Source organism: Chiloscyllium plagiosum, chromosome 6 (genome assembly GCF_004010195.1).
Source record: "Chiloscyllium plagiosum isolate BGI_BamShark_2017 chromosome 6, ASM401019v2, whole genome shotgun sequence".
NCBI lineage: Eukaryota > Metazoa > Chordata > Chondrichthyes > Orectolobiformes > Hemiscylliidae > Chiloscyllium > Chiloscyllium plagiosum.
Window position 1 is genome coordinate 108,473,518 of NC_057715.1, and position 24,593 is coordinate 108,498,110.

Here is a 24,593-nt window from a genome sequence, read left to right on the forward strand (position 1 = left end):
AGATTGCATAGATTTAAACTGACATGCAAATAAAACAAGGATAATGTGAGAAAAAAACATTTTCAGATAGCAAATACTTAGAGCATGGAATGCACTGCCTGGAAATATGGTGGAGACAGGTCCAATTGAGGCATCGGAGGCCAGGGGATGATTATCTGATTAGAAATGGTGTGCAAGGATATGGGAAAAAGGCAGGAGACTGGTGCTCGGTAACAGAACCAGAGCAGGTATGATGGGCCAGTGTAGTGCAGCCAGCAGAACTTCTTGTCATTACAAGACAAATTTGACATCAGCTGCTGCTATTCACACATGCATAGGTAAACCTTAGAATCCAATTAGAATATTCCATCTGAAACTCTACTCCTCCAGTGAACAAGTCATCGTAGTCACTAGCAATAGATGTGATACTGAAATTGCTGTAAGAGCATCAATTTTGGAATACTTAACAATTACATCTGCACTAAAGATGAAATAGTTAGATTTGGTGCATGAGTAGGCTGGTTAGAGCAAACAGGGAGAATCTGTTCTATGTAGAAGAATAAAAAAGAACGAGATTGCATAGATTTAAACTGACATGCAAATAAATAATTATCCAGCTTTCTTGCTGGATAATTATTACTGAATAACTTTTCTGGCCATCAATAACTATTTTTACAAGCTGAAGTCTTATTTCTTATAGATGACAATTGTAATTTGTATTTCTTGTTTCCTGGATGGGTATATGAATAAAAAATGTTTAGAAGGATATGGATGAAATGCTGTTAAATGGGACTCAACTGATCGGGATGTCCGGGCCTCATGGATGAGTTGGACCGAAGGGTATGTTTCCCTGCTGTATAGCACTATAACTCTAAGATAAACACCACTAATATGCAAAGTAAAAACCAGAAGAATTAAGGGTCACTCAACCCAAAGCATTAACTCTGATTTCTCTCAGATCCTCCCAGACTTACTGAGCTTTTCCAGTAATTTCTACTTTTGTCTCAGAATCAATGTCCGAATGGAAGAATTGGAATAGCATCAACTGAATATGTTGGACATATTCTCACTATAAGGTTTGAGAAGTTATATAAATTCTTGACTGTAGGACTATTAGAGTTTAAAAGGGGTCTGTGGTTCAGCTAGCAGCACTTCTGCCACTGGGTTAGAAACTATACATTCAAGTCCTACTGCAGGAATGACTGGCCATACAAGGATGTTCATAGAGCAACCAAGAGGTTTGATAATCAGTCTGCTAATCCTTCCACATGCCCACATCAGACAGTGACAATGAGAGAGTTTCCTAATCAGCCATTATTGACAACAGGCATGCCCTTATGGCACTATATAGCAAAACATCTTCACGAGAAAAATGATCAGGTGGGTGATGTACTCTGATGGCCGAGCACAGCAGTGAAGGAAAGGGGCACAGTGAATAGAATGAACCATTTCGTTCTGTCCACAGCAGTTAAACCAGTGGACATAGCTTGTACTCCAAAGACAGTATATGCAAAACAAGTGTACAGAAACATTATTGTAATGAATGAGTGGTAATTCGCTCAGGATGCCCGAAGCTTTGATTCATTTACATGTAAAGATACATTTCATTCAGAAGTTAATAGTTTGGGATACAGTTTATGAACAAGCATTCTCTGTCCTACACTTAAAAGGCAGCCTAGCATTTGCCCTCAAGGGAAATGAATGCTATATCCTCTGACAAGGACAACTACCTGAGCCAAAACATCACAAGATGCAAATTGTTTTAAATCTTTGAAGGAGATGGTGGAAACAGAAAAGGATGAGGATAAGGTATAGCAATTAAGTAACATAATGACAGATGAGAAGTTCTGGAAAATGGACCATGTTGGCATACATTCTAGTGACATTGAAACACAGCAGCGATTTTAGTGAACTAAATAAGCAATAACTATTTTTGTTATTTGATTTACGGAAAAGGTAAATTTTAAGAGCGGAAAAAAAAGAAACTGACAAGAATTTCTTTTCAACACAAAGGCTGTCAGGAAGAGGAATATCCTACTAGAAACAATGGCGGATACAATATCGATATTCTAGTTTTAAGAGATGTAGATAAATATCTGAAATAAAAATTCAACAGGATATACTGTATGAAGAAAGATTGAAGATTGGGACTCCTGCCACCCAATTTCATCAAACTTGGCATGTGAAGACTTATTCCCATTGCTTTGCTTTTGGCTACATACAGATCTCTCACTGGTTAACCCAACCATGATCACCATCAAATTAATTAGTTAAATTGGCATAAACTAAATCAACAATCACTCAATGTGTCAACTACTTTATAATGGGATAAAAAAGCAGCAGTTCAGAATCATTCCACATATCATTCCAGTCGACAACTGACTAAGGCAATATTTCTATTGCTTACAATAAAGAACATAAAACTACTCACTCTAAATCTTCCACAAGCACAAACTTACAAACTCTTGGAATTGCTAATTACTGTTATATGGGTTCAGTTAAAAGATAACAGGTAAATCTGGAAGCCTCACTAATATCCAGTCAACAAGCACTGCAATCAGCTAAGTTGAGAGAATGGAACAGATGTACAAAACATATTGTAAATATAATTTGGAAGTACTCTTCTGATGTACAAAACAGAACTTGAAAAACTCAACGTACTAAGATTCAGCTGTTGCACCTTCAGCTAATTGCTGCACAGGGATGGTTGAATGGTAATGTGTTGATGAAAATCAGGCCATAGTCAGTCATGTGGAGTGGATGTCCTGTTTGGCAGATTTCTAATGTTATGCATCCAAGGAAAAATTACAAATCAAGGCGTATCTGCACCTGTGGTTTAATTTTCTAACAGAAAATAAATATTTCCAAATTGTTACGGGAATTAACATGTCAAATTCGAAAGCTATGTCAAATAAAAACTACCAAATGGTTTGAACAAAAGTTGCACCTAACTGAATTTTCAGTTTTATTTTTAAAAAATTGAAATATTCAGTCAACTTATTAGTATCATCCTAACCCAAAATTAAATTTAACTATGGTGTCAACTTATTTCAGCTGAACTAAAGACATCCATCATTGCTCTCAAGTAATTCTGTTAACTTATGTACAGTAACTCTAGTGTCGCCGTTTTAATTAAAATCAAGTGTTACCCTGGGATATCTGCTAATTAATGCAACCCTGTAATGTAGCTACTCAGTAATGTGACCTGTATGCAAGTTTAATTGAAACTTCACATTCTCATTAATTTTGCTCATGTGAAGAGTGAGTGATTAAGCATAAAATTGACAGCTGACTAGTAATTTGACCGTCCACTTGTTACATTAAACTTAAATGATTTGCAGCTGCTTCGAGGATAAAACACAACGGCTTGTAAATACATGACTCCACAAAAATAATGACAACTATAATAAGCTGGGATTTGGTCAACCTAAGTAAACTATGAAATTCTGTCCTGTCTGGTTGGCCATAATCTCTGAATGGGCAAGAATCATTATAAGCTGAGGCTACAGTTTAAGGGTAAAGCTGTTAATAATAGTGCCTTAAGGGAGATAAGCAGTTAAGTCAATCTGTTGCAAAATTCAAAACCTCAAGATTTCTTTTAAGACAGCACACATTATAGGGCAACAATTCTAATAAAGATGGGTTGTCATTAAAAACTCAGCTTTACAGAAGATAAATCATCTATTCTTGCCTGGTTTGGCAAATATGTGACTCGAGAAATTGAGTCATACGGTTTTAAGTGTCCTGACAAACCATTTAGCTTTATCATTCTGCATCAAAAATGAAATGAACCAGACGGATGACCAAGCATAACCTAGGCAGCAGAAATGACAACAGCAGACTCAGCTGTTCTGCCCCTGTAAAATCCTCCTTTCCAACAGCTGGCGGCTCCTGCCAAAATTGGGAGGGCTTCTCAGATTAGAACAACAATCTGATAGTCACACTCACGGAATTACATGTCACACAAACAATTGAGGCAACACTATTACCATGCCTAGGTCTGTCCTGCTTATAGGGCAGCCAAGATGCCAGCACAGTCGTATGCAATCAGGAGGGAGTTGCTCTGGGAATCTGCAACATGAATGCAGACCCCATGAAATTTCATGGTATTAGGTCAAGCATGGAAAAAGAAAACTCCTACTGTTTACCTCGTTCCACCTCCAACCCCTACACACCACACTTCAGCTGATTAATCAGTGACCCTTCATGTTGAACACCACATGGACAAAGCATTGAGGGTGGTAGAGTGCAGCATGTACTCTGTGCAGAGGACTTCGATGTCCATCATGAAAATAGGCTTGATAATACTACTGACTCAGTTCACAGAATCTCAGAACAGAATCCCTATACTTTGGAAGCAGGCCATTCAACCCACTGAGTCCACAGCAACCCTCTGAAGAGCATACTAACAAGACCCAGACCCCTTACCCTTTCTTTGCATTACCCATGGCTAATCCAGCTGGCCTGCACATCCCTGGACACTACAGGTGATTAAGCATTACCAATCCACCTAACCTGCACATCTTTGGACTGTGGGAGAAAACCACTGCATCTGGAGGAAACCCATGCAGCCATAGGGAGAATATGCAAATTCCACACAGACAGTCATCCTAGGGTGGAATGGAACCTGGGAACCTGGGTCCCTGGCGTTGCGAAGCAACAGTGCTAACTGTTGAGCCACTGTGCCGTGATTAAGTCATATCCTGTCCTGGTCTCCTTACCTAAGAAAACATTCTTGTCTTAGAGAAAGTGCAAAGGTTCACCAAGGAGAGGAAATCTGATTCTAATGTATAAAATTCTGACCAGACTGGATTAAGAGACGAGGTTTCCCCTGGACTTGGTACCTAGGTAGCAGTAGACTAAGATAGATAAAACATAGATACCTACAAGTCAAATGAGTCAAGGGGTATATGGACATAAAAGGAGTATTGTATTGAGATAGCACACAGACTGCAGGTGGTTCAAGGAGGCAGCTCACAACTACCTTCTCAAGGGAAATTCGGGATGAGCAATAAATGTTGGCCCCTCAAGAGAATAAAAAAAGATCAGCCATGATCATGTTAAATGACAGAGCAGGTTTAAAATCGACCAAATGGCCTACTCCTGCTCAGATTTTTATATGTTCCTTCAGTGTTGCTGGATCAAAATCCTGCAGTTCCTTTACTTTGAACATCCTGGGGGGAATAATACCAAAATGGACTAAAGTAGTTTAAGGAGGCTAATCACCATCAGTTTCTCAAGGGTAGCTAGGGATAACCAATGAACATTGGCCCAACTAACAAAGGTAAAATTTATGAATGAATAACAAAAAGTTCTATTAAGGGTTAAAACAAGTCATCTTCAGCTCAAGGCATAATACTGTTCCTCTATGATAAAAATGCATTAATAAAATATTACTCATTATAATCTGAAGGACGGAAATTATAAATTATAAGACACCGTGTAGTGTATTATACTCATCATGAAGTTTTATTGTGGTCAATTATCATTGGCAACAATTCAAACTGCATGATTAGATTTGCTCCATGCATTCACTATTTGTGTACTTGGAAAAGAATTATACTCATCATCAAATTAATTACAGGAACAGAAAAGCCTACTGTTAAAAGATGATCTACATCATTGAACAAGGTTGATTTGACAATTACACGCAATAGGCTTTTTAAAAAACATACAATAACTTCTTAAATCACAGTGAAAACTCTTGTGATTTTGCATTAAGGTTTTCCACCAATACACAACTACGATACATACTTAATTTATACCTTGGAAATTACTTGCATGACAAATTAGGCTTCACTTTTAAAAAAAAAAGCTAGCTATTATTGTGCCACTAGCAAATGCCAATCTTTCAGTCTCATTGTGCATATGCACAACCAGTCAACTTCTGGAACTAGCGAGATGACATATTTGGAACACAGTCCACATACTCACCATCAAGACTGATTACTTGGCCTAGCTCAAGTTTCCATTCATTGCCTCAAGATGAAAAATCTTTCAGATTACTTCAAGGCTTGTTGAAATCAATGAGTTTCTTTTTGTTACTCTGTTCTTTTAGACCAATTCTGCTGAGCTCATCGAAAATTATACAATTCAATTTTGCATCAAATTCTGTGGCATTCCTTATTAGAGGGCAATAGAGGCTGAGTGTTAAATACATTTGAGGCTGAATTTGACAGATTTCTAATCAGTAAGGGAATCAAGGCTTAAGGAGAAAAGGCAAGAAAATAGAATTGAGAATTATCAATTCCATTAAGCGGTGCAGCAGATTCAATGATCCAATTTTGCTGCTAAGTCTTATAGTCTTTTCCATACCTACCCTGAGTCTTACTGAGTTATAGTTATTATAACCAAAATGTTTTCCTACTGACAAACATTCCATCTGCTTGGGTTCCTTTCTCAATATTAGGCCCAAAACTGTTCCTGGTTGGGCCTTCTATCCACTGACCAAAAAAGCTCTTCTGGACATAATTTAAGAAATGTGTTCTGTCCCTACCTTGCAGATTCAAACTATTCCATTTAATTTTTAGACAGTTAAAATCCCCAACTATTAATACCTTTTTCATATTTCTCTAACAGTTGATAATACATTTGATCGTGTACACCTCAGCGACTATTTTAGGGTTTCTAGGCACCACATTTGCCTCTTTTGTGTTTTTACTTTTACACATTTGACCTCTTTGATCCTTCTAAAATATAATTTCTCCTCGCTGCTATCATTGTTTTCTTGATTAAGATTGTGAAACTCACTTCTTCCTTTTTAGTCTACGTTTCTTCTGCCTTCCAGGCTCTCACATTTTAACTTTTCCAACTCAGCTTCGCTTCCCTCTGAAACTATTCTGTTTAAGCAGTGTTATGATAAGAAGCTAGGACTTTACACAGCATTCCTCGCAGAAAGTAGCACTGGAGAATGGGGATGGGAAGGATGGGCACGCACACACGGGAAACAACACTTGAGAGTGAGAGTGATCTTTACTCAAATCATTTGATCCCAATGATCTTTGCTCAACAGTACTAAAAAGCATTCATCAATCGAAGTAAAATTAAAGAGTAACTGTACAAGTATCATGTGGCAACCAATTTAGAAATTACAGTTTCCTCTAAAAGTATTGATGCTTGCATATAATTAAACATAATGAATGATTTACAACAACCATCTTACAGGATAGTGGAACATGGTTTAGGAATCACTAACTTCTGTATTTTCAGATAAAATTCAAAAATGTTAAGGTTACTTCACATTTTTTATTTATGCATCTATTGCTTACCTTCATATTGCCTAATCGTCTTGTCCGGTCAATAACTAGAAGCTTTTTGATGAGGTCTCTAAAACAAAAAAGAAGTTAAATGTATCAAAAAACATTACTTCTCATATAACAACAGATCTGGTCAACTTTAACAAACCATACATGAAGATGCATAAACAGAACATTAATACAGTCATAGTTTTCTAAAATACATTCAATGTCAAATTAGAAGTTATGTAATGCTTTTTAAAAACTGACATTTTAAACAATTGAAAGAATGATCCAAGAATTGAAATGATATAGCTTTGTACAAATTAATCTGAAATAGAAGTTTAGCATGGATGAACAATAAATGTTCCATTTCTCTTTTTAAAAATGTATTGCTGTAACTCTTGTTTCATGATTCAAGGTTATCCCAAGACACTGACTAGAGGGTAAAGTACAACAAAAAGTCTAGCCAAAAACATGACAATTGTCATAGTTGTAGGTATGTTCGCCACGCTGTGAAATTGATTTGCAGACATTTCATCCCCGGTCTAGGTGACATCTTCAGTGCTTTGGAGCCTCCTGTGAAGCGCTGTTGTGCTGTCTCTTCTGGAATTTATTTGGTTCTATTCCTGCTGCATCCAGTTGCCTGTTCTGACTGTTTGTTGTAGTGGCTGGAACAACTGGGACCAGCAACCGGAAGCAGCAGGAACGGAACCAAATAAATTCCAGAAGAGACACTATAGCAACGCTTCACAGGAGACTCCAAAGCACCGAAGATATCACCTAGACACGGAACAAAACGTCGGCAAATCAACTTCCCAGCTCACCAAACGTACTCACAACTATGACAACCGGTACCAGAGCTACAAATCTTTACACAAGCCATGACAGTTGACAATAAACAAATCTCAAACTACTACGAACAATTTTAAAAAAATACTGCTCAAAATCTGGAACAAAACAAAAATAACTGAAAATTTTCAACAGAAAATAAAGTTAATGCTTCAGGTTGAGATAATATTTCAGGTTGATAAAGGTTAACACAATGACTCTGTAGCAAGTGCTGATTGTTGTAAGATTCAACCTGATTCCCCGATGTCCTTTAGGGAAGGAAATATGCTGTTTTTAATTGGTCTGACTTGCATATGATTCCAGATCGAAAACAATGTGGCATTCCTAATTCACCTATGAAATGGCCTTAGCAAACTGTTTGGTTCAAAGGTAATCAAGGGTGGGAAACTAATGTTGGCTAATGATGCCGGCATCCCTACAGTTATCTATGATACTCGACCAATCTCCAGAAACTTGTTTTTCTATGTTTTATAATATATTACAGTCCAAAGACAGCATGAAAGACTGCACCTTCCCTGAAGGAAGGTGTCAATTTTTAATACAAGGCAACAGGAATTGGATTAGACCATTCAGCACGTAAATTTACAGCAACAGTTCAAAGTCTAATTGCGCACTGAAAGGAAATTGAAGTTTAGTTTCTACAGCCTCCTACAGCCAGGAGAACTGGAGAAGTAATTTAGGTTACCATATATCTTTGTGTGGAAAAATTGCTTCCTAAAGTCTGTGCTGATTCAGCACTAACTTTAAGACAGATGCTGGATGCCTTAAAATGCATAAAGTGGATAAATCTCCAGGACCTGATCAGGAGTACCATCGAACCTGATGGGAAGCTAGGAAAGTCACTACTGAGCCCCGTGCTAAGATATTTGTATCACTGATAGCCGCAGGTGAGGTGCCGGAAGACCGGAGGTTGGCGAATGCTGCGGTGCCACTATTTAAGAAACATGGTAAGGAAATACCAGAGAACTAATCACACCTATGAGTCTGACTTGAGTGGTAGGTGAGTTTTTTTAGATTAGATTAGATTCCCTAGAGTGTGGAAACAGGCCCTTCCGCCCAACAAGTCCACACCGACCCTCCAAAGAACAACCCACACAGACCCATTTCCCTCTGGCTAATGCAGCTAACACTATGGGCAATTTAGCATAGCCAATCAACCTGACCTGCACATCTTTGGACTGTGAGAGGAAACCGAAGCAGCCAGACAAAACCCACGCAGACACGGGGAGAATGTGCAAACTCCACACGGCCAGACACCCAAGGCTGGAATTGAACCTGGGACGCTGGTGGTGTGAGGCAGCAGTGCTAACCACAGCCACCATGCCACCCCATTGTGTTGGAGAGAATCCTGAGGGACAGGATTTGCACATATTTGGAAAGGCAACGACTGATCAAGGAAATCAATGTGGCTCTGTACGTGGGAAATTGTGCTTCACTAACTTGACTGAGTTTTTTTGAAGAAGTAACGAAGAGGACTGATGAGGGCAGAGTGGTGGACATAATCTATATGGACTTCAGTAAGGCATTCGACAAAATTCCTCATGGTAGACTGGTTAGCAAGGTTACTTCACATGGAATATAGGGAGAACAAGCCATTTGGATTCAGGACTGGCTTGAAGATGGAAGACAAAGGGTGATGGTAGAGTGCCTTTTTCAAACTGGAGGCCTGTGACCAGCGTTGTGCCACAACGATAGATATTGGATCCAGTGCTTTTCATCATTTATGTAAACGATTTGGATACGAACACCGGAGGTGTGGTTAGTAAGTTTGCAGACGTTATCAAAATTGGAGGTGTAGTGGACAGTAAAGGTGGTTATTTCAGGATACAACAGGATCTTGATCAGATGGACCAATAAAACCATAAGACATAGGAGCGGAAGCAAGGCCATTCGGCCCATCGAGTCCACTCTGCCATTCAATCATGGCTGATGGGCATTTCAACTCCACTCACCCGCATTCTCCCCGTAGCCCTTAATTCCTTGTGACATCAAGAATTTATCAATTTCTGCCTTGAAGACATTTAGCATCCCAGCCTCCACTGCATTCCGCGGCAATGAATTCCACAGGCCCACCACTCTCTGCATTATTCCCCACCTTTTCCTCCGCTACATCGATGTCTGTAGCGGCGCCAACTCGTGCTCACACGAGAAGGCTGGCAGTTCATCAACTTCACTAACACGTTCCACCCTGACCTTTCAATCAACTAGGTGATCTCAGATATCTCCCTTTCCTTCCTGAGCCTCTGCATCTTCATTTCAAGCCATGGACTCAACATGGACATCTGCTACAAACACACGGACTCCAACAGCTACCTCAGCTGCTCCTCCTCCCATGCACCCCTCCTGTTAAAAGGCCATCCCTTATTGCCAATTCCTGCACCTCTGCCTCATCTGAACCCATGAGGAACAAGTCCAACACAGTTTGGTGATCTCCGTCTGAAAGACGCAATTTCCACTTCCTCGAGGCCTCCTATGCATCTCCTGCAATTCTTGTTCCTCTGCCCTTGAGCTCCACCCCTCCGTCTGCAACAAGGACATAATCACCCATTCCTCGCTATCCAACACAGCAACCTTCGAATACATCGCAGTATTCTCCGGCACTTGCGCCACTTACAAACAGAAACCACCACTGGGGAATTATTTTCCTCCCCATGACTATCAGCGTTCCTGAGACCATTCCCTCCGCAACTGCGTTAACAGGTACATGCCCACCACCAGTCCACACCCCACACCCATCACCTTCACCTACCACGGCAAGAAGTGCAAACTCTTCGCCCGCACCTCACCCCTCTCCTCCGTCCAAGGCCCCAAAAGATCCTTCCACAACCGACTGAGACTTACCTGGACTTCCACACACATCATCAACTGTGTCTGATTTTCTCGATGTCGTCTCCTCAACTTTGCGGAGACAGGACGCCAACTTGCGAAACCTTTTAGAGAACAGCTCTGGGACACACGCACTAAAGAACCCCACTGGCCCTTGGCGGAACACTTTAACTCCACGTCCCAATTCACCAAGGACGTGCACGCCTTGGGCCTCCTTTATTACCAAACCATAACAACTCGACGTCTTGAGCTGAGAACGCCTTATCTTCCATCTTCGGAACTTGCAACCACACGAGATCAATGTCGATTTCACCAATTTCCTCATTTCCCTTCCCCCTACCTTATCTACAGTTCCAAACTTCCAATTCAGCACTTCTGTCTTGAGCTGTCCTACCTGTTCATCTTCCTTGTCACCTATCTGCTCCACCCTCGAATGAGAACTATCACCATCCCCCCAACTTCATCTAAATTTATCATTCCCATCTATCTTGCTCAAGTCCTACGCCCGTACCATTTATCACTCTCTCACCTGGCCCACATGCCTTATTGATGATGAAGGGATCATACTCAAAACATCGATTATCCTGACCCTCGTATGCTGCCTAACCTGTTGTGCTTTTCCAGCACCACACGCTTCGGCTCTGATTTCCAGCATCCTCAATCCTCACTTTCTCTGATAGCTGTTTGAGGTCAATAACCTCGGTCGTCCTCCATCTCGGCACCAATTTTTCAATGTCTTATCCTCAGTCGCAAAACCTGCAGCTGCCTCATCATTGCCCTCCCTCCATCATTATTTTGAAATTAGAGATATTTGCTCGTGCATGCACAAATTTCAGCACCATTTAAAACTCCTGAGACAAAGAACAGGTCTCCGTCCATGCACCATGAGATAAGATCAAGCTTGGTTGACAGTTGGCAAGTAACATTTACATCTCCTCGTTACCAAGCAATAAAAATCCCCAAACTGTGAGAATTTATCAATTCCTTTACTCTGACACGAAACTTACTGAATGTCTGACGAGCAATAACCAGGGCCAAACATTCATCAGCAAATGACCTGATCCAGACAAACTGAGGTTGTGGACACAGTTTTACGTGGGACAATCTGATGACTTTCCAGCTGAGCTCCTTACCTGTATCTCCAACCAACTTCTCCATTCCGGAAGCATAGCTCAGGGTCCTATGGAATTCTCTTCATGTATCTGGCTGAGAGCAGTTCAAATTCAACGCGGAGTGCAACATTCACAAAGCTCCGTATTGTGCAGGACAAATAGCCGATTAATTGACGGACCAATCGCCGTATTACTTTTATTCCTGAAGTGGTGTCATTGGTCGCAATGTGTATCCAAACGGTATTTTTAAGACACAGTTAAATGTAGTTAAGAGAAGACTCAAAGAAAGCAATTTGCGTAAAGATTAAGATGCATTGAGTTATAATTATAGATGAGAAAAGAAAGGCACATTAAGAGACTGACCTATGAACAAATGTTCATAAAGAAAGAACGGAAAATAAAGCAACGATCCTTATGACCTCCTGCACGTCAGGGACCACTGAATCGACGATTAATCTGGAGGCTGAGGTTGTTCCGGGAACCGTTCGCCATTTCGGTCCGAGGTGAAGTCCAATTTTTGGAATGAGACTCTCTGTCCCTGATACAATGTAACAACCAGTTACGGATAATAAAAGTTGCCTCACAGTACTGTTACAGAAACTAAACTGCTATCCAATACAGAAAACAACTCCAGATTCACAGAATGCACAGAGTCGTAGAGATGTATTGCACGGAAACAAACCCTTCGGTCTAACGGTACCATGACGAACAGATATCCTAATTTGATCTCGCCCCATTTGCGAGCACTTGCCCATATCACTCTCAATCCACGTACACATCGAAAAATATTTTAATTGTAATTGTACGAGCCTCCACACTTGCTCTGGCAGGTCATTCCATACACACACCATCCTCTGCGTGAAGAATTTGCACTATACATACCTTTTCATTTTTTCCCCTTTCAACACAAATCTTCAGCCTCTAGTTTTAGATACCCCATCCCAGGCAAAATACTTTGTCTGTTTACCCAATCCATGCCCCTTAATGTATTATAAATGTTATAAGATCACCCCTCAGCATCTGATTTTGCCTTCTCTCTTTCAAACTGCAGACTGAACTCTACCATATTATGATCGCTGCTTCCTAAGTGTTCCCTTACTTTAAGATTTTTTATAAAGTCTGGTTCATTACATAGCACTAGGTCCAGAATAGCCTGCTCCCTTGTGGGCTCCATGACAAACTGTTCCAAAGATGGGCCGAGTGGCAGATGGAGTTTAATTTGGATAAATGTGAGGTGTTACATTTTGGAAAGGCAAATCATGGCAGGACTTATACATGTAATAGTAAGGTCCTGGGGAGTGTTGCTGAACAAAGATACTATAGAGTGTAGATTCATAGCTCCTTGAAAGTAGAATCACAGCTAGATAGGATACTGAAAGTATTTGATATGCTTTCCTTTATTGGTCAGTGCATTGTGTGTAAGAGTTAGGAGGTCACCTTGCAGCTGTACAGGACATTGGTGAGGCCATTTTTGGAATACGGTGTGCAATTCTGGTCTTCCTGCTATAGGAATGATGTTGTAAAACTTGAAAGGGTTGAGAAAAAAATTACAAGGATGTTTCCAGGACTGGAGGGTTTGAGCTATAGGGAGAGGCTGAATATGCTAGAGCTTTTCCCCCTGGAGTGTTGGAGCCTGAGGGGTGATCTTATAGAGGTTTATAAAATCATAAGGACATGGATACAGTAAATAGACAACATCTTTTCACAGAGTGGGGGAACCAAAACTAAAGGGCATAGGTTTAAGGTGAGAGGGGAAAGATTTAAAAGTGACGTAAAGGGTAGCTTGTTCATGCAGAGGGTGGTGCACCTATGGAATAAGCTATAAAAAGGTGGAGGAGGCTGGTACAATTACAACATTTAAAAGGCATCTGGATGGGTATGTGAATATGAGCCAAATGCTAGCAAAGGGGACTTGGATTAATTTAGAGTATCTGGTTAACACGGAGGAGTTGGATTTAAGGGCCTGTTTCTGCGCTGTACATCTCTCGAATGCTACAATGCCAATTGTGCTGGATTTCGCCAACAAAATTAGTGATAAATTTTATTAGATGCCGTGAAACAGGGATGAGGGAAGGTTTTTCCTTTTTTTTTAAGAAAATCCCATACCACTACAGAACCATTGTATTTCTGTAATTAAAAAGAAAAGTGTACTTGGGCATGGCCATTTGGTAGCACAAAGTTTCAGTTCTGCTGATGGTATTTTTCAGTGTGGTGCACTTGCATGTACATTGAGTCCTATTCTTTGCCAATTGAAAAAAACGTGTACACATATTGCACGTGTATCAACTCAACAACAATGAAATCCATTTTCAGTTTCATTTCTCAGGCAATGTCTTGACTTGAGTCAACTTGCTTGATTTAAACAAAACTTGACAACTGACTTGCCAGTCAACTGGCAAATTCTTCATGACGATGCTTCTTTCTACCAGTCACTGATTAACCAGTTAATCCAAGCTAAAACATTGCTTTCTCTTTATATTAGTATGTCTTGCAAATTATTCTGAGTTATGGACCGAATAGCAAAGTCTTATTCAGGAACATATGGTTGAATGAAGTGCGAAAATGGCCAATAATTTTTTTTCTCTTTCACGGTTAGAAATTTTTTTATAGACATTACTGCACGCATGTAAGAATGGATAACAAATGATGATCTTGCCAGCAAAGCCCATATCCCATAAAAGAAGAAAGTATACTCCTGCTTTTCAATAATTTGAAATTTGAGAATGGCTGTCTTCATTTCACATCATGGCTGTTATGAGATGTCAAGCATCAATAGAAGTGAAAAACCTTTAGCCTGCTACAAACAAAAGCCAAGCTTGCCTGCTTCTGAACAGGTTTGCTGAGACATCAGGGTGAAACCTGATTGCTCTCCTGGAAGAGTGACAAAAAGAACTTCTCCATATTCCACTTCCTGAGCAGGAGGTGTCTGTGTTTAAGAATAAATATCACTAGATAGAAAGTGAAGTGAATCTGTGCAGACAGTAATCAGTTTTTTTTACCCTTCACCCGAAGGAAGAATGTGTGTTCCAGGTTTGAAGGATAAATAATTTTATTTTCATACTACAAATGGTGTGCTGACCAATCTGCATCTTCACTGAACGGGTTTTGTATTATAATAAATCATTAATTTGGTCTACATATTAACGCTTTTATCTTTTAGAATCTTTTCATTCCAAGTATAAAAAAAGACAAAGCAGACAATTGACCATATCAAGACTTGGGTAAAATACTTTTATTTTATGCTGCAACCCACAGAATAGTGGAACTAGAGTGTCTATGCATTCCTCCCATTCAGTTGTAACAATAGATGCATTGAACAAACTCCATATACATCAGTCGCAACTGAATTCTGAATTCAAATTCAAAGCCCATCGAAGTGCCTCAATAAGGCACTGATTTAACATTATTGGAAAAGCATAATATATATCCAAATAGGACCATGATTATTTCAACTTTAAAGTAGCTATTTAACAGATTGTAACCATTTGGATACCTGAAAAAAATTCAATTGCCTATAAATGTTCAGAAATGTGCTTTAAATTGCTTTCACCTGAAGGTTTGTAAAACGATGGGCTGTGACGATGTTAAAATGGTATTATAAAAATAATACATCAGCATTACTGTTCAAATAAACCATCCTACTTAACGGCCATCTGATAGCCAACATATACAATATCCTGATTTGGCAAAATTAGTTAACACAAAAAGCCACTAACTTCTGAGTTGAATAGCTAAACTTTTTCAGATTTCTCCACAATCTAAAAGCTGAATATGGCAGTGTATCCTGAAGCTGAATGAATACAGTTTCAAAGGAAAAATAGTCTATTTGGTTTGAAATTAAAGTTTTGCTCAGAGCTGACAAGATTGTGTAAACTCCTCTTGCAATAATTTATTTTTTAAATGGGAAACTGACCTGAAGGACTACTTTAATACAGAACTGCCCAAGAACTGAGGAACAGCAAGAGAAATGCATGCAACCAGAGTGTGCTCAGGTGACATTGAAAATGGACATTAAAAGCCTGAAGTGTCTCAAGGAAAAGAAGGTATGACACAGTTTTGAGGTGCCGGTAAAAATCAAGTTCAGGTAAGAGATTAAGTGTTCTTCACACTTGAACGTTGAGTGTAGAAAGCAGGAAAATTATTTAATTTGATAATGCAAAAGGCAGTGACTAAAATGAGAATCATTGATATAGTTAATCAAACATCTTAAAGCTAAAGACATCAACCTCCTCCACTTTCAATAACTAATAAAAGTATAACATCCTGTAACAACATTAACAGTCTCTATTTGAGACCTTGTCTGCATTAAGCAAGATAATAAACTCCTGAGTCCTGTTCATAGAGTTAGAGTTATACAGCATAGAAACATACCCTTCGGACTAACTCGACCATGCCGACCAGATATCCTAAACTGATCAGTCGATTTGGCAGCATTTGGCCCATACTGCTCTAACATGTGTTTCATAAATGCAAATTCACTATAACACAATTGACGAAGTGGGAACACTGTTTCTAAAGCACGAAATTTCAAAAACATGTGCTGGCTCTTACACAATTACATCAGCAACATTTTAAGCAAAGTTTCTAAAGCCTGATTTTTCTATAATGCAGAGTTGCACAAGAATGCAACCATTGCATTACTGAAGAACTACCTGTATCCCTTTAAACCTTCCCTATTCATGTACCCATCCAGATGCCTTTTAAGTGGTTTAATTGACCCAGTCTCCATCACTTCCTCTGGCAGCTTGTTCCATACATGCACCACCCTCTGCGTGAAGTAGTTACCCTGTAGGTCTCTTTTACATCTTTCCCCTCTCACCTTAAACCTATGCCTTCCAGTTTTGGACTTTCCTAATGTGGGATGACGACTTTGGCGATTCACTCTCATCCATGGCCCTCCTGATTTTATAAATCTTCCTAAGGTCACCCCTCAGCCTCCAAAGCTATGGAGGAAAAAAAGTCTCAGCCTATTCAACCTCCCCTATAGCTCAAACCCTCCAATCCCAGCAGCATCCTTGTAAATCTTTTCTGAAACCTTTTGAATTTAACAACATTGTTCTAATAGCAGGGAGACCGGAATTGAAAGCAGTATTCCAAAATTGGCCAAACCAGTGTCCTGTACAATCCCAGCATAACATCCCAACTTCTATGCTCAATGCACTGACCAATGGAAGTTCTGGATTATTACCAGCAATTTCACTGGGTCAGGGTACTATTCAGCCTTGATAGCTAGCCCTCATTGTAAAGTGATCAATTGGTACCTTCCATCCATACCCATGGAATTTTTACCTTCGAGAGAAGGGTATGGAAAACATTCAAACTGGGGGAAAATCCTAATTCTACATGGAGTTAAGAGAATAGTCTTGTGTCATTTAGATTAATATTTTATAAAAAATACTTAATGTCATAAAGCCTTTTATCTGTTACATGTTTATCATCTTTCTTTCATTGTTTAATAGTAAAATTTTAAAGGCACCAAGGTAGCTGTCAAAACAGCTATGGCAAGTTTAGAAGTGTGGCCGAAGAAACTGTCCTCAGTGGTCCACTCAATCACCTCACTAATCTGTTTGGATATTTGTTTTAAACTTACACCTAGAGGCTGCCAGCATAAGGGCTCCTACAATGTCCATGAGAAAGATTTATTACATAAACACTAGCAAATACAATAAGCTATTATTCAAGGTATAGGCATGGAGGTCTTTGGAGGCAGTGAATACTTTTCCCATGGTAGATACTCATTGCTTTTTCTACGTAAGTGCCTTCTACTTGAATTTAAATCTTGGATACTCCAGCCTTGGAGCTTCCAACCTTGCGCAAGAGGCCAAAACTAAAACTTTAACTTTTTTATTGCAACAATTAAGGCCTCCTTGCAATACCTCAAACTGTACTTAGGGTACCATTAACATGTTCTTGCTTGAACTGCTTCTTATTCAACATAAATGGTAATCAAAATTTGACAAAAAAGTCATAAGAGAGCCATACTTTCCAAGTGCATAGTAAATACCTACGGTTTTACACAAGGCAGCAGTCATCGGAATAGATTTTTTGATATAACTATTTCCATGGGTAACAAACATCCTTAATTATCAATACCTGCCAAATTGCTTTTGTATGTACAAATGCTTTATTCTTTTCAACTTTTAAAATTTTTAAGCTTAGGACAATTGAAACATTTTGTAAGGCATTCACTCAAGATACTTGCCTTCTCACAAAAGCAGATGAGACTTGGACTTTTCTTCACTGAACATGGTGACAAATTATTTTGTACACGTTCTCCATTTTAAGCACTTAAGTAATTTTGTTCAGCACATTAAAAATTAGTAACCTTCCCCAATAGCGCTGCCTTCAATTTGATTTTAACAGGTTCCTGTTCATGTTCGTTTTTTTTCTAAAAACTGGTAATTCACCAACCCTTGATATCCCTTCATTAAACGCTTGATGCATCCCTTTCCAACCTTCCCACTCCTCTCTTATCATTGACTAACAATATCTATTGTTTGCCACTGAGCAGGAGACCAGGGTGGCTAGCTGGTGTCAGGGAAAGCAAAGTGATGAGCCTGAAGCAATAAGAGTTGTTAATAATTAGTAAGCTATTCAAAGGGATCTTTGGGTCAGTTGGATGCAAGGTCAGTATAACTCAAACATAATCCACCTACGTTTATATATTTTCTTATCAGAAAATAATCTTCAATCAACATATATTTTACAATTTTTTATACATTTATAAAAATATCTATTTATCAAATTATTTATGGAATATGTTAAGACTTCTGGAGGCTGGAAAAGCTTGAGTTTTCTTCTTTGGAGCAGAAGAGATTTGGTGGACTCCTCTTACAGGCATATTAGATTAAGCGGGGCATAAGCAGGGTGAATAGAAAGCAGTTGTTTCCCTTGGTTGATGAGTAAATAACAAGAGGGCATAATTTTAACGTGAAAAGCAATGGGGGTTTAAGAGAGGATTAGAGGAAAACCTTTTTCACCCAGACAGTGGTGGGAGTCTGGAATGTACTGCTTGGGAGGGTAGTTGAAGCAGAAAATCTCAACCTTTAAAATACTCAGACGAACACTTTAAACGTTATAATATTCAAGGGTATGGGACTGGTGTAGATTTAGTACAGCTTTGGCAGTACCGACTCGATGGGCTGAAAGGGCCCATTACATTGTTTGCTTTTATGATTCCAGATGAAGAATAGCCATATAAGTTTGCACATAGTTTGGAAAAAGACAAACCCAGAAACATAAAACAATGATGAATGCAGAACAATAATCAGAGCTTTAAATTAGTGAAAAGCAAATATAGTACTCAAGCTGACACATGGAGAAAAATTTGATAAAGCACTGAAGGTGAAATCTTGAAAGCACTTAGAGACAAATGAATACAATAATAGAAAAATAACATGTCACTAATCTGTGTGGATAAATTGAAATAGGTTGAATGTCTTTGCTTAGTCATTATTTTCTTTGAAATAAATATAGCATTCTGCCATTCTGTACTTCACTCGCAATTCTAATGCTTTGATAACCCCTACAAGGCGGCACGGTGGCACAGTGGTTAGCACTGCTGCCTCACAGCGCCAGAGACCCGGGTTCAATTCCCGACTCAGGCGACTGACTGTGTGGAGTTTGCACGTTCTCCCCGTGTCTGCGTGGGTTTCCTCCGAGTGCTCCGGTTTCCTCCCACAATCCAAAAATGTGCGGGTCAGGTGAATTGGCCGTGCTAAATTGCCCGTAGTGTTAGGTTAAAGGGGTAAATGTAGGGGTATGGGTGGGTTGCGCTTCGGCGGGTCAGTGTGGACTTGTTGGGCCGAAGGGCCTGTTTCCACACTAAGTAATCTAATCTAATCTAAGACCAATGGGAAAATTCATAAATTGATCTATTCGTGGATCTTATTGAGTGAGAGTTCCCTTAGTAACTGGCAAAGGCCTGTCAATCTGGAACTCATCACCTCAGTCCTTTTATTTTTAAAAAAAAGAGACCAGGGAACTCCTGCGGTGCAGAGGTAAGTCCCTACACCTGGACTGAGACACCTGGGTCCCACTTGCCCCAGAGATGTGTAATAACAGGCTGGGACAAGCTTAAAAACACCATGAATAATGGGTCTATTTAGGCGATCAATACTAAATTATGTTCCAGGCTTCCTGAGATATTTCAGTTGCAATGAGTCAAGAAAAGCTTTGGACAGCCTTCCCTTCAACGAACCCAGTAACTAACACGTGACAGGGAGTAATAGGAATAGTAATTGGTAAATTGAAATCTTACAATGTAAGTGTAAAGGAATGGCCCCAATATGCTCAAAGAATGGGATACGTTCATCAGGCAAATGGGGATAAAAGGGAATCACCAAAGTGTCATTCCTCTGGCCGCTTGTGGGGCTCTGACTTTCATTATCATAAAGAGTTTAACTTATCCTGTTTTGGAGCTGGGGTGGCTGAATTTAACATAAAATGGCTGTGAGATTTTTAGCAGACAAAAGATGGTTGAAAAGAATTGATAACTGACGCAGTAGTTTAGAGAGTCAGAATCGTGGCCTTCATCTTAGTGCTATGGATCAGGCCAGACCCCCTCAAAACATTTCAAGGACGTAGCCCAGACTCTATCTTTGCCAGTTGTTTTAAGCAGGTGTAATGTGGATATTCCCGGAGGGATGCAGCTGGCCCAACCACTTAGTTTCAAAATCAGGATTTTTTGCAAAATTACCTAATGAAACACAAACAAAAGAACAGAATACAGAATAACTTCAACTATCCAAAAAAAAAAACCGAACAGACCATTTCAACTTAATGATGGTGTTCCAAATTCCTACATAATCCCCATTAACACTCCTTGGCAAAAAATGTAAAATCAAACACAGGGTCTTACAGGAGAGATGTCAGAGATGGGGTATGGAACGCCTTCTTCCATTTAGCTGTTTCTTTGACCAGCAGCCTCAAAACTGACTGACTGCCTTCTCTGAATAGCCAGACCAGAGTAAAGCTGAGCTGGGAGAACTGGCTATTCCCATTTCATTGTACAAGCGTTTTTGTTAAACTTGAAAGCTTTTTTCCAGAGGCAGTATCTGTTAGCTATAATCAAATTGCCCTAAAACCCATCTAAGCCAGACCTCTCGGCATTCTGCATTTATGACTCCTCTGAAAGAAAAACCAAGGACAACATGGTTATGTTGTTAAAGGAACAGCATCATCACATTAGTGAGAAGCAACGAAGGAACGAAGGCATTGAGACATTAAAGATAAGGGAAGCTTGGATGCACGTCCTTTACCAAGCTAATTTAACATTTGCTTTGTAAAACTGAATGGAAGGGGAAAGCTCAACCAACCTTCGCTAAAACACTTTAAGTAATTATAATTACACATACACATATATATTTGTATAATAATAGTAATAGTTTCAATTTGCAGTAGCTTTAGTGTATTATACATTGAGAATTTAATTAGATTTCTGTAGACAGTCAGCTCCAGGCACAGAGACTATCTTGATAAGAAATACACTTGAAAACTCTAGATATATAGATGGTCGCAACTAGTCCAAAGTTTGTTATATAGTAAACTGGGGAGAGGATTGCAGAAAAAAAGCATGTTGACTACCTCCAGCAGGAACCCTCCACAGAGGTGATTGTTTCAACAGACATACCACTGAGGGCCAGCATCTTAGTGACCTTTCAATGGTCTTCACAAAAGAGACTTACTCTACACCACTTGTGGGCGGCACGGTGGCACAGTGGGCGGCACGGTGGCACAGTGGTTAGCACTGCTGCCTCACAGCGCCTGAGACCCGGGTTCAATTCCCGCCTCAGGCGACTGACTGTGTGGAGTTTGCACGTTCTCCCCGTGTCTCTGCCTGTATTCTTGATGAAGGGCTTTTGCCCGAAATGTAGATTTTCCTGCTCCTCGGATGCTGCCTGAACTGCTGTGCTTTTCCAGCACCAATCTAATCCAGTACAGCAGTAATATCCCTACCTCTGAGCCAGGAAGCCCAGTTCATGTCTCACCTGCTTCAGAAGCGTGTCGTAACATCTCTGAACAGATTGTTTAGAAAATATCACAAAGCAGACCCAAAGAACTCTTGTGGGTGCAGTGTTACGATTCCGACCTCTGAGCCAGGAGGTCTGGGTTCAAGACACGTCTCTAAACACGTTGATTAGAAAACATACACAGACGCACTAGTTAAAAATAAAAAAGGTCATGGGAACTTAAGTGGCGAGAAAGCTGTTCAGTCGTGTAAGAATATGTCTATATATGGAAAAAACATAGGGTTCCAGTGCTCTTGTGGCACAGTGATAGTGTATCTCTGAGCCAGGAGGTGTGTGCTTAAGTCCTACCTACTCCAGATGTAGTTATAACATCTCTGAAGGCATTGATTAGAAAGTATCAACATAAAGCAGGCTTCCAGAGCATTATTTAGTAGAGATAAATCAGTTAGTGCATCAATAATTCACAATTTCCCCTTAACAAGGAAAGTAAGAATTTAACAAAAACGGAAATTGCTGAAAAAACTCAGCAGGTCTGGCAGCATCTGTGAAGCGAAATCAGAGTTAAAATCTCAGGTCCAGTTTCTAAATAATAATGAAACACTGTTCAAATAGTAATGAAGTTGTTCCAGCATGAGTCAAAGTTTAGCTCAGTTGTACAACTTGGATTGAAAACCTGAGGGTGTCCTACCAATAAGGATGTACGAGCAGGTTATGAACTCAACAGACCAAAGACAGGTGCCAGAAAGATATAGAGGAGCCAGTAAAGGTGAGCACAGATGAGTATTAACTTGCAGGTCGGGCTGGAAAAATGATACAGCAAATTTTGCCACTATAAACGTGCACAGTAATAATAGCAAAAAATCACTCACTCTTCAACTAAGACCTGTAAGCGGAGGTCCGATAACAGAACAAGACAAAATATGCTTAAAGTCACAAACAGATAATGCAGAATTGAGGTGAGGAAATTGTCCTTCACAGAGTAATTAATGCACAAAATAAGCTTCCAGACAGAATATTGGAGGTGAAACTCTGAAGTTAGTTAACAATACCGTGCTAGAATAAAAATTATTGTACGATCCAAGAATACCTGCCGGATACATAATTATTTTATAATACTGCAATTACTGAAGGGTTTAAGTAAACTTACTTCACATAGAAATCCAGATGTCTTGGGAAGTCCAATTTTCCAGCAAGAATCTTTTGGTAAATGCCAAAAGGGTTGTCATCGAAAAATGGTGGGTAGCTGTAAAATAAATCATGCAGAGTGGATTAAAAGAAACTTTCTCCAATTTTTTTTTTGTTTCCTAATTGATACAATGAAGTCTTCAGCAGCAGAACAAACAAGTGGATGGCAAGACAGCAATTTGTTTTACACCTCACCATTTTTCTTCCCTATTGCACAATAAAACTCCTGTATTAAACAGTCGGCTGTTTCATGAAAATTTATCACTATTCTCATCCTGGTTATTGGCAACATTACCAAGGTTAACAGACTATGTATTTACTATTTTGAAGCAAGGTCTCTTCTTCCCATTTGTGTGCCAACAAAGTCAAAAGGCAGAAATAGGTTTAGTAAATCTGGCACTGTACTTTGGATTGAGAAGACCACATGCAAATTGTCAATAAATTTTGAAGTTATACAGATTTAATTTACAAAAGTTGTAGCAATATGTGTATCAAGAAGTGAAAACACTTTAGTCATCTGATGTATGCTTTGACAGGTCAAATTGACATTGGGTTCAAACAGTATATCCTAGAACTGTCTAAGCAAAAAATGATGCCATTCGCCCTGTGCCAAGTCTGTGCAGGAGAAATTAACCTAGTTCTACTCTCCTGTCTTTTGCTTACAGTTCTGCAATGTTTTCCTCTTCAGATAATAATCCCAATCCTTTTTAAAACTGTAACAATCTGGCTCAACCACATCTTCAGGCAGTCCATTCCGGACTTAAACTAATTTAAAACAAAGTTTTCCTTTATATTCCCTTTGTATTTTTTGCGATTCACCTTAATTCTGTGTCTTCTCATTCTTGATTTTCCATCATTTTGGTGACACATATTACATATGTATTACATTCAATAATGTATTACATATGAAAGAACTGAAACCAACATGATTATTTTAACAGATGAGAGACTTAACAGTCCATGTCTTTTTCAAGGTATAATGCTAGTTACATCACACTCTAAACTTTTACCATAAATTCTGTGTCTTACAATCTTATACTCCACAACCACTTGAAGAAGGGGCAGCGCTCCGAAAGCTAGTGCTTCCAATTAAACCTGTTGGACTATAACCTAGCATTGTGAGAGTTTTAACTTTGTACACCCCAGCCCAACACTGGCATCTCGAAATTATGAGTGGGGTATATTGGCTCATATTCATGGGATATCTTATATTTGGCCAAGGCAGACAAGCCTTAGTTTAACATTTCAGTCATAAAATAGTTGATAAACTGCTATGTTTTAGTCCAAATAGACTCATCGGTGTTACATATCTTGTATAATGCAGGTGCCATTTCAATTCACTACAAACATCTTATGGTGGTGCAAGTATTACTAATAATCTAAAGAATGCAAGTTCAAGTTGAACCAGGACACATTGAGTATAAGGAATCAGT

The 24,593-nt window shown here is 39.4% G+C and overlaps 1 protein-coding gene across 4 annotated transcripts in view; it reads right to left on the reverse strand.

Annotated features, from left to right (window-relative positions):
- Positions 1-24,593, reverse strand: part of prkx (protein kinase X-linked) — a 138,867-nt gene that overhangs the window by 25,259 nt on the left and 89,015 nt on the right. For all 4 annotated transcript variants that reach the window (XR_006311977.1, XM_043692400.1, XM_043692403.1 and 1 more), the window contains 2 exons: positions 23,123-23,218; positions 7,248-7,305 (listed from right to left, as the gene is read on the reverse strand). Coding sequence is in view for 3 of the 4 variants with exons in the window: in XM_043692400.1 (XP_043548335.1) it covers positions 7,248-7,305; positions 23,123-23,218 (154 nt within the window). In the remaining variant the exon portion in view is untranslated. The remainder of the gene's footprint in view (positions 1-7,247; positions 7,306-23,122; positions 23,219-24,593) is intronic.